The sequence below is a fragment of the Pituophis catenifer genome, unplaced genomic scaffold (genome assembly GCF_029215685.1).
Source record: "Pituophis catenifer annectens isolate HBS135680 unplaced genomic scaffold, rPitCat1.0.hap2 SCAF_2, whole genome shotgun sequence".
Classification (NCBI taxonomy): Eukaryota; Metazoa; Chordata; class Lepidosauria; order Squamata; family Colubridae; genus Pituophis; species Pituophis catenifer.
This window is the reverse complement of record NW_027256882.1, coordinates 196,380,373-196,392,033: the sequence shown is the minus strand read 5'-3', so window position 1 is coordinate 196,392,033 and position 11,661 is coordinate 196,380,373. Positions and strand designations below refer to the sequence as shown.

Below are 11,661 nucleotides of genomic sequence, written 5' to 3'. Positions count from 1 at the left end.
CCTTATTACAGCACATTCCCAGGAGAGCAACCCAGGCTCCTTGCCAGCATCAGAATTGGTTTTTTGAACAATGATTTACTCAAGGGATACAACTAGGTGTATTTGCCACTGAGAAAAACAATCAACGTGCTATAAAGGCCTCCCAAAGATTGTTAAACAAGCAGGTAAGAAATAAGGAAACACGTTCCTGTCTAGTGTGCAGAAATCAATAGCTGAAACACGTTTAATTTGAGTATCTGCCAGCATCTGCTTAGGAAGCTGCTCTTTAACTTCCCGCTATATTGGTTAGCCAGCAAGTTGGTAAATCAAGACAGGGGGAATGAGAGTGAGAAGGAATTAAAAATATACCAAAGCTGTAGTGCACAAAAGGGTTCTTAAAAAGTGGCAAAAGAATGGTTGAATCAGTTCCTTAAAACGCTTATCTCTTCTCCATCCCACTTTCGGCAACTATTCTCCCTTGGCAGTTTCAGGAGCAGCCCTCGCTCAGTTTCACCTCTCCCTTTCAGGGCATTAGTACAATCTGAACTGCCCTGCATGCTTATCTTTTCAAATACTTACACAAGCAATGCTGCTTTGGATTGGTGATTGTTTAGATGGGCTGTGTAGCCTGAGCAATGAGAGCTGACCTTTACTCAGGAGAATAAAAAAATCACTATGTATCTTCCACAAAGAGAAGCAGGTGTGATGTTCTTCTCCAGCAAACTCCACCTTCCTGAAGTCACCAACTTGGCAACACCTGGTACAAAGCCTTCCTGGTTCCACTTCTGTTTTCCTTCTCCTCCCCTCCCTTCTTGCCTATAAAATACAACATAGAACGAGTTTGGTGACAGCAGCATTCAGTTTCTCTGTATACAAAGAAGTTTCGGTCGAAGTAGCTGAGTGCGTTTAGCTGGGTACATAGAGGAAGGGAGACAATGGACGCCACAGGTGTGCCTGCAGTAGGACCGAACAAGCGGACAGGTAAATGTTTGCTCTCTTTGATGTCTGATTCCAAGACAGGGAGAGCTTCAGGATTTCAGGAGGGGTATCCTCAAACCATCTTTAAACTTGAACGGGAAGAAAAAGACCCTCAGGCTGCTGTTGACCTTCCTTGTTGGGAGGGTCCCTGCAAAATTACACTTTAGAAGGGGGCACTCTTGGCACTCAAGAGAAGCAAAAAGTGCCGTATTTTGGAGCTGCTCCTGATTACAGGGGGAGAGAGGAAAATGTTCCCTTTACCTGGGAAGGGAGACAGAATTTAAAATTAAGAAAATGTTTCATAAATTGTGCTGGGTTTTAGCAAAGTGAGAAATAGAGCAACCCAACTGTTTGCTGCAGTTTCTTTTACTGGCAGAGTAGGAAGCTTAAGGGAATTCTGCAGTAAATGTGGGGCTTGTATGTGGAGAACCTGAATCCTGACTGGCCGGATTTCTTGAACTCTAATCCAGAATCTTTTTTCAGCAGAGATTGCCAACAGATGCCTAGCAGGGAATCTTATCTAGGCAGGTCAACCTAGAAGGTGAAACCACTTCTGGTTCCCGTAACAGCTTCTCGGGCTTGATCGCTTGGTCAGCAGCATGCGGACTCCAACCCCCATGATTGTGGGCATTGTGCTTGGTCCCTGTGGCCTTGTTTTGAACCTGACAAGCACGCTGGCCCCCAGCTGGAGAGATGTGACTGGATTCCTTGACATGTCAAGAGATCTGATTCAGCACCAAGGGATCTGGGATATTTGCAACGAGCAGATCAGTGACCACACAAACGAATGCAACATCAAAGACACTTTGGGTTACTTTAATCAGCTGCCAGTGCAAGTGGCCAGAGGGCTCATGCCCTCTTCTCTGGCAGTCACAGTCGTGGGGCTGATTGTGACTTCCTTGGGCGTGCGATGTTGGCAGGAAATGCCCCACTATTTGCTTGCGGGGCTAGGCGGCCTGGTGCTCTTTGTTTCCGGCTTGCTGAGTTTGATTGCAGTTTCATGGTACAATTACGAATTGTATGATTTACCTTCTCCTCCATCCACTACCATGACGGTGGCCTACTGCTTGGTTCTTGGATACTTAGGGAGCTGCCTGGAAATTATCGGAGGCATCTCTCTGACTTTTAGCTTTGGCCAATGCTGCAAAGAGTTGAGATTGAAGAAAAGCACCAGGAATTCCAGGTATGCAAACCGCAACCAGCAGAGTCTGTCAAATGCTGGAGCCATCTCTGCCCCCATCAGCAGCACAGCAGTTCCCAGGCAATCCCGGAATCCCATGCCCAGATCCTACAGTAATTCTCTGGATGTGCTGGAAGGGGAGAGAAGGACCTGGAATAAGAGCAGGAATGAGAGCAAACTTCCCTGTGACACAGATGTTTAGCCTTAAACTTGAGAATACACACAAAGCCAAAGCAAGGAGGAAAATTCTTGGTATTTACTATGAAATGTCCATCCAGGAAAGTCCTCTTACCAATTTAACATTTCTTCTTCCCTCTTGACAAATGAATCGATGAAAGAACTACTGAGACTCTGGAGCAGTACGTGATTTCTGTATTTTCTCAGGATGCTGGCATACTGCTTAGGCAACATATATTATAGTCATTGCACACAGAAAAGGTTTAAATGGAATGAATTGTGCCGTTGACCGGGGCCTGTATTGTTAGGAGTTTGGAGATGAAGTGGGCTAAGGATCCTCTCAAATGAGCCACCTGGTTAGTAAATAAAAGCAGGATTTAAAAAATAAATATTGAAAAAGGTCTAAACAGAAATTTAAACTGCAAGCAATACTCACTGAACTGAGCAGAAACCTCTTATGCTCAAAAACTTACTGCTGACCAGCCATGCATAGGATTGTCCTGCTGGGTATTAAAAACTGCTTTAACAGCGGTGTTACTAAGAGCTCTTAAGCATTTGCTTTTTTTACTGTCAGATGAAAAGCTGAAGGGAGCCTTAGCAGAGATTCCGTGTAACTTTTCATACAAGGCTATAATTCTCTTCCTTAATTATTCAGACATGGAGGGAAACCTGCAGGGGAAACGTATCCACATTTGTTTGGATGTGTATACATTCATGTAAAGAAGGGAAATCACAGTCAATTGCACAGAGAAGTTTATATACTGTATGTAGATATACTTGAATGCAGGTAATTTGCTCTTAAGACTTTCTGCTAAAGGCTGTGCCAAAACATGCCTTGCAATTTATCAAAAGGTTCTGTCCCCAGTCCCCCGCCTCAAAGAGAGGTTTCAATTTTTCTCATATTTCAGGTAGTTGGAAAGTTCTTTCTTGATGGTGTTTTGAGCCTGCTTTATTGTCTGGCCAATAGAGTTTGGGGGAAATCTCTTTCTTTATTTTTTAAAAGTCTCTCCACCCTCCCCAATGTAAAAAAAAAAAGCCCAAAGGGAGGGGTTCCTTCATAATGCTTTATTCTGGGATTCAGTGTGAGAACCAGCAGTTGTGCAGTCTTCTCCTGAGAAGATGGAATAGTAAAGGATAGCACAGCTGCACGTTCCTTTGCCACCTCTCCATTAAAAAAAAGTGCAAGGGTATCCCATTCCACCATGAGAATTTCATCTCTTTCCTTTTCAATAACATTTGGAAAGCAATTCCCTTACCCCAGATTGAATGAAAACTAGTAGGTGGAAACATCACCGAGAGCTTTTCTGCACAGTCTCGCATTCTGCTGTATGTGCAACATTTAGAATAGAGTAACGGGGCCATTCCCTTGAGCTGAGCTCAACTCTTGATAATTTCATGAACATGTGATTTCCTTGACTATAAGGCAGGTGGATTGTGATTGTCTTCTTTAGGAGTGTGTGTGTGTGTGTGTGTGTGTGTGTGTGTGTGTGTGTGTTTCATTTTCCCAATCTAAATTGTACTCTTGAGATTTCTTGGTGATCTCTCATTCTAATACTAATCAAATCCAATTTTGCACAACCTTCTTGAGATCAGCCAGGTTCAGCTAGGGGCTGCTAACTGGTGTGGCCCAGTTCTGATAGGTTTTGAATTACTCAGTGTTCTTCTCCTCATGGCCAGGATGTTTCTAGAATCTAGATTGTCTCCTCCACAGGGGTTCTTCCATTTTTCTTCAGATATTGTGCCTGCAGTGTTAAAATGAATTTGGTCAGTGTCTATTGCCTTGATGGGAAAAGCAGTTAAATTACTGCTTGCCTTCATGTTTTCTGTTTATGACAAGGGAAAATATTATTTTAATAAGGAATGTAATAAGGGGCCAATATCACAGATTGTCCTACCACACCAAACAAATCATGCTAAAACATTTACATTTACAAATGAGTAGCTTCTAATTAAAGGCACAGGAACCCATCATTGGGGCGGTGGGGGAAACATAACAACAACATCCTACAACAGTATGCCACAAATTAAGGTCTGAACACCCAAAAGACAAACAAACATTGAAATGGAATCATTGTGTAATGATACAGTTTGGATTACATGAACAGTAATGGTGATTTCTGAGAAAAATGTTTGAACAAATAGAGGTGGGTTTTTTGCAAAACTATTAGGCAATTTATTTCTGCTGTAAGATTATTTTAGTCAGGTTTTCCCCCCCATAATAAAGCTAAGTATTTGGAAGAACGCTAGCTTACTAAAATGATACGTTCTGCAGAGTAAGTTACCAATGAAGCTTAATTACATCCTGAAGTATTTTCAAGATTTATATAAATACCAACTTGTATTAGTTTTTAATCTGTTCATGCAATAATGGGCAACTTTCGGCTATATTATATTACAATACAGTGAGCTGAAAGATTTGGTATATATGGATGAAATGCTGCTGAAGGTATTATATTTTTTTTCCTGAAAATTAAACCCAAGTGTAATAATAACCACCTCTAAAATCAAGGGCAGCTAAATTATGCAAGGTACGGATTGCATTTGACAGAGTGGTCATATTTATACATGTAGCCCTTAAGTCTTGTGAATTTCTTTCCTTATTGATTCTTTTACTTGTATTTTTATGTTTTGTGTTTGATCTGAAACAATTTTTTCTCCTTAATTTTTTAAGGAGACAGGCTTATTTTTAGCCTAAAGATCTGGTGTTTGGTTTTATTGGGTTTTTAGTCTTTCATTATTGAAATATATTTCTGAACTCAATTTAAACCATTCCACAGTGTATTTAAATCTTAACAATAATGGGACCAACAAACATAGGCTCTTAGGGGATGCCATGTCTGTCTTTTCCATTTGTTTTAAATACTTGCTTAACTAACCAACCTACCAGAAGTTTGATTAATCCCTGCTGAATTTGGAGCTGTGAGTCTTTTTCAAAACTGAAATTTCAAAAAGTGATTTTTGAGTGGTACGGGAGAGGTTCCACTCCCTAGGTAATGTGATTTCATTTTGTTTACATTTAAATGTAATTAAAATTCAGTAGTTTTAACTGATTATTCTTCACTTGTTTATATATTTTTCTCCCCTCTTTTATATTAAAATTTCAGTTTGAAAACCACTTTTGAAGTCTCTGCCTCCTCCAATGTACATCTGTGATGTCAATTAACATACGATGATTGCATCCTGAGTTAACAGGAGTATACTCTGCTCCCATTTAAAAAGAGGACAAAGAAAATCTTTCGAGTAGCTATTTGAGAAACACTGCTGTTACCCAAATGATAACCCAGGGCTGTAGAGTGGGTCTACTTGCAAACATTGGGTCCCTGAGTGGGGTGGGTCCCACCCCAGATGGTTGTCATGCCTTCCTCTGCCTGTCACCATCCTGATGTATTTATGTATATAAGTGCATATCTTATTTATATGGCTGCCCATCTCACAAAATGTGACTCTGGGCAGCATGCAATCAAACCATAAAGATATTTTTTAAAAAAATTAATAAATACAAAAAAGGAAATTACTATTAAAAAGGGACAGGGAGGGAGGGAGGGAGAGAGAGAGAGAGGGAGAGAGAGAGAGAGAGAGAGAGAGAGAGAGAGGCATTATGAACAATAGAGTCACTTCCTTAGATCACCATTCATTTGCAACCTGTTGACCCAATCAGATGTGGAGGGGCTTCCAGAAGGTCAGCAGAAATATTGTTTGGGGAGTTCATATTCCACAGGGCAAGTGTCAAGCAGATGTTCCTACTTACTCCCTCTTCTTGATCCTTCCTTCAAGGCTAGTAGGACACACACAACCAACCCACAACCCCCCTGGATCCTCAAGAGACAAATCACCCTTGCCCAAGCACCAGGTGGCCTCAAGAGCTGAGCCCCTCTAGGCGAAAGAATATCCACTCACCACACCCACACAGAAGGAAAGATCATCCTTCCCCCCTCGCCACTCCACTCAAGAGTTAAAATATATTTTGTGCTCTGTTTACTGAGTCCTTGGTTGTCTGAGTTAAATACCGTGCAAGGGCTGAGAGTTCTACCAATAAAGGTGCGGTAAAGTGAAAAGAAATGCTTCTTGCTTGCAAAAATACTTTTTAGCTAAGTGTGCGCATGATGTGCCTATATATTGTATGATGGATGGTGGATAAATAATGCAGTGTCAAAACCTGTGTAGTTCAAAAGTCAATCAGTTTCCGCTTGATGGTGATAGCTTTAGGAAGCGAGTTTGCATCTTTAGAGATGTGAAAACTGCCACCACCACTGCCCTGACCTGCCCTTCAGCAAAGAAGTCTAGCTTTCTCAATAAAATATGGTTGTAAAGCAAGTGGGAAGGGCAGTCGAAAGCCCCAAAAGAAAAGTGTCACGGTTGTGCTATTTCTGTGAACACCATATAGTTATGTCATGTTAATATTTTACCAGTTATTACATTTTTCAAATAGCAGACATTGTACAGTCGCAAGGATACAGGTGGAGCTTTTCCAAATCTCAAAGCAACTCAGAAAAGGAACTTGAAAAGGAACTCGTAGTTTAAGCTTAACTACTCCAACAACTAAAAACTGGCTAGCCAATTCTGCAGCTGGCCAATTCACACCACTCACCCACAGATATCAGCACCTTAATGCCAAGTTTGCTGCCTCTCTAGTTCACTATGTTAAGTATTATATAGTTGATTTCTATATTTCATAATGGTTCAGTAAGAGTGATTTTGATTTTGATGGGGGCATATGTGATTCTATTGTCTTCCAATTTCTGAAGTCATGCATTTGGGGAAATATATAGATACACACACACACACACACACACACACACACACGCTTGGCTGTATAACCATGTTGTGATTATTTTAAAAGAAAAGTACAGTAACGCAGTTATAATTTTGTTACTGTAAAGGAAAACCAGTTTAGTGTAGGGTTTAAGGCATTAGACTAGAAGGCCTTTAGTTCTACTCCCTCTTTAGGTACAAAGCTAGCTGGATGACCTTGGGCCCAGTCATTCCCTTTCAGCCCTGGGTAGCAGGCAATGGCAAACCACTTCTGAAACTTTGCAAAGATAACCTCAGGGATTTGTCCTGGAAGTTGTCAGGAGTCAACGCTGATTCAAAGGCACCAAAACAAATACAGTGGTACCTCGGTATTTGTTGTTAATTGATTTTGGGAGGCACAATGAGTATTAAAAATGACAAGTGGAAAACAAATCATGTGACTTAACAAGTGATCCTTTGTTTTGGCCAGAAAGGGTAGCGAATGGAAACAGAAATGGAATAGGAACAGAACAGAGTCACAGAGTTGGAAGGGACCTTGAAGGTCTTCTAGTCCAACCCCATGCTCAGGCAGGAAACCCTATACCATTTCAGATAAATGGTTATCCAATCTCTTCTTAAAAACTTCCAGTGTTGGAGCATTCACAACTTCTGGAGGCAATTTGTTCCACTGATTAATTGTTCTGTCAGGAAATTTCTCCTGAGTTTTAGGTTGCTTCTCTCCTTGATTAGTTTTCATCCATTGCTTCTTGTCCTACCCTCAGGTGCTTTGGAGAACAGATTGGCCCACTCTTCTTGTGGCAACCCCTGAGATATTGGAACACAGCTATGATGTCACCCCTAGTCCTTCTTTTCATTAAACTAGATATATTCAATTCCAGCAACAGTTCTTTATATGTTTTAGTCTCCAATCCCCTAATCATCTTTGTTTCTCTTCTCTACACTCTTTCTAGAGTCTCAATATCTTTTTTACATTGTGGCGACCAAAACTGAATGCAGTATTCCAAGTGTGGCCTTACCAAGGCATTATAAAGTGGTATTAACACTTCACGTGATCTTGATTCTATCCCTCTATTAATGCAGCCTAGAACTGTATTGGCTTTTTGGGCACCCGCAGCACACTGCTGGAACATATTTAAATGATTAGGACTCCAAAATCCGCCTCACAGTTACTACTATTGAGCCAGGTGCCACCTACTGTACACTATACCTGTGCCTTTGGTTTTTCTTGCCTAAATGTAGAATTTTACTTTTTTCATCATTGAATTGGAACCTCATAGAAAAAGAGAAGTTAAGTAGATCTCCTCTTGAAATGAAAGCTGGTTTTTTTTTAAATAGATATAAAATCCTAAAGGGCAAACTTAGAGAAAGAAGACAAATGAAAAAAAAATCAACTTTCTGATGTGACACGTACTGCTGCATTGAGCCAGAACAAGAGAGAAAAAATGGATAGTGTTCCCAAAATTAACTTGCCTGACTTCGGAAGGGCTCCCACACTCTACATAAAAATAAATGCATCGCCCAACCTATCATTAATGTCTTCATCATCAAAAGGTAGAGTGGGAATCACACTTTACAGCACAGTCCTACCCTTTTCCGCCCTTTTCCGCTCAGAGTTTATTGACTATATCTCTGTGTGCATGCCACTGTAAAGGATTAGTAGATTGCCATCATACTTCCTTCTTTCCCTGTAGCTGATTAACCAGGGATAAAGAGATAAACTCCGTTCTTCAGAACAAGAGTGGTTGTCACTTCTGGCTTGTAATGGATTTTAAATTCAGCTTCCAAAAACATGAAAATAATGACTGGTTCAAGTTAAGGCAAAGTACCAAGAAGGTATAGGTAAGCCTCCACTTTTGGTTAGGAAACCATATCCAAGACAGGACAGTAAAAGGGGTGCTGCAGACATATGACTTCATAAAGTTAGTGTATTGTGTAAATCATGGAACCGATTCATGCATGTTTGGGATGACAGCCACATTAATGGAAGATAAAGAGTGTGTCTCCATCTTAGCTCCTCCACATAAGCCCTCCCCCTTTCCTCAACTTGTCTCACATTCAATGGTGGGTTGCCCCCGGTTCACACCAGTTCTATAGAACTGGTAGTAAAACCGGCGGGAGGCTCCGCCCACGGACCCCGTCATCAGAATGCTTCTGCGCGTGCGCAGAAGAGTGTGCGCGCGACCCTGTTGCGAACCGGTAGTAAAGGTAAGTAGAACCCACCCGATTCAAATGCTAAGAAATACACTGACTCCTGGTCTTGTTACTATCACAGAATAGAACTTGACAAATGAATCAATTTACTCTTCTACTAGCTCAAAGGCTTTCAGGTTGGACTTTCACACGGCCATCTGGCTGTACCCTTCAAAATGGATATATATTGTAAAAGTAGAAAATGTTGAATTTTAAAAAACACTTTTGTTTTAATACTGAGGCATTATCACAGTCGTATACTTATTTTCTTAGGCACGTTACTTTTTTTAAGCCTTCTTCCTTTATGGGAAAAAAATGTTTTTGTAGTTACACACATTATTTTCAACTTCCCTGAATGATTTCCAGTCCAACCTCAGGATAACATTAAAAACAGTATCAGGTGCTTGTAAATAAAGTAAGAAAGAATCCTTGTGTGTTGTTAATAGATTTTTTTTTTTTTTACATAACAGGCAGGAGTCCAAAGTCAATGGATTTTGGATCTGATAGCAGCTCAGCTGAAATATGCACTTTGTATACCAGTGATGGTGAACCTTTTAGAGACCGAGTGCCAAAATTGCAACCCAAAACCCACTTATTTATCGCAAAGTGCCAACTTAACCTGATTTTAACCTGAATAATGGCAATTTAACCTGAATAATGAGCATTTACGACCTAAAATAATGATAAGCAGCGCAGAGTTCAACTAATTGTTCTAAAAAAAACGTGATAAATGCACTTTTATGCCTTCATTTTTCCCTGCTTTTGAAATATTATGTTTAACAATATCGTCTTTCCCTCCCTTTCTCCTTCTCTTTCCCTCCCTTTCCCTTTCCCTCCCCCCCTTTCCCTCCCTCCATCTCTCCCTCTTTTCCCCCTCCCTCTTTCCCTCCCTCTCTCTTTTCCTCCCTCTCTTTCTCTCCCTCCCTCCCTCTTTTCCCCCTCCCTCTTTCCCTCCCTCTCTCTCTTCCCCTCCCTCTCTTTCTCTCCCTCCCTCCCTCTTTCCCTCCCTCCCTCCCTCTCTCTCCCCCCCCCCCCCGCGGGAGAAATGCAATGGAGCTGGGCTGGGACGATGGCGCACGTGCCCATAGAGAGATCTCTGAGTGCCACCTCTGGCACGCGTGCCATATGTTCGCCACCACTGTTGTATACCACAGGCATGACTCTCTTTCATGCATTAATAAGAATTCTGAATAAAATGTTGGTAAAGCAGAATCATTCTTGCCTTGATAGCAGAAGCTGCCCACCGTTGAAAGCACCGTGCTTATCATCTGGCAAGAGAGGCAGGGAAAAGGGCTGAGGGAAGGGGGAAAAATATCTGTAGCTCGGTAAAAATGCACATACATTTCATGTACAATAATCCCAATTTAAACACCTCTAATTAAATCAACTCCTCTAACAGAAAATAGGATTGAGAAAAATACATGCCCAAAAGTCCTGGGGTTATGGGCTAGATATTCAAGGAGAGTTCCCCTTCCTTTTAGGATAGTGAACCCATGTTAAGTAGGTAAAACGGCGAAATAGCTCCTACTAAGGCCTACAGTCAACCATTTTTTTCTTTTAATGTGACTTACTGTGTAAACCCTTTTTAAACCAGAGAAAGCATGTGGCAGTCCTTCAAATATCTGAAAATAGCCCTCTCTTCTCAAGATTAAATATACTACACCCAACCGGCATTTCTGCTAGGGGTGTGGGTGGATAGAACTAAGGATTAAGACTAATCCTTTCTCTTTCTGTTTACTGTGCTTTGCTTGAACCAACATTTGCATTTGTATCCTGGTGCAGCACTAGGGAGCAAGGTGGGCTGGACTATGATGAAATATTTAAACAGCACTTCCTTGATAGTAAAACAGACAATCTTAAATATTTGAATTCTTTTACATGGATGGATGTATCTCTTTCTCAGCCCAGAGGTGGGCTGCTGCTGGTTCAGACTGGTTCAAGCGAACCGGTAATTCCCACCACTGGTTGGGCCTGCCCACCCACCCCAACTCTGTCCCGTCCTATATATCTCACTCTCTGGCTTGCTTGCTCGCTCGCTCGCTCTGCCCATGCAGTCCAGCTAATTCCAGTGCCTCACCTGCTGTACTCACTGCGGCTGCCCAAGAAGGTGTCCTGGAAGCCGCGTGCATGAAATTGCCATATGTTTGAAGCCGCGCACGCTCACATTTTCAGTTCTGCACTAGGCGAACTGGTTGTTATCTTATGTGAAGCCCCCCCCCCCCGTCTCAGTGTAAAATAGTAACAATTCTAACCTATTCATTCATAGTCAAGAAGGAGCACTACTTAGGAAGAAAATCAATACATGGACATCAGTGGTGGGTTCCTCCCGGTTCCGCCAAGCCAGTAGCGGTGACGATATGATGTCACCAAACCGGTCCTCCCCCCCTCCTCACGTTATTCTTACC

At 41.6% G+C, this 11,661-nt stretch overlaps 1 protein-coding gene across 1 annotated transcript; it reads left to right on the top strand.

Annotated features, from left to right (window-relative positions):
• Positions 1–1,556: 1,556 nt before the first annotated feature.
• On the top strand, positions 1,557–2,339 carry CLDN23 (claudin 23). Its single transcript, XM_070935401.1, has one exon. It carries the CDS (start codon positions 1,557–1,559, stop codon positions 2,337–2,339), a length of 783 nt encoding a protein of 260 aa, XP_070791502.1.
• Positions 2,340–11,661: the final 9,322 nt, after the last annotated feature.

Coding starts and splice junctions, on each gene's coding strand:
- CLDN23 (XM_070935401.1), top strand. CDS start 1,557: ATGCGGACTCCAACCCCCATGATTGTGGGCATTGTGCTTGGTCCCTGT.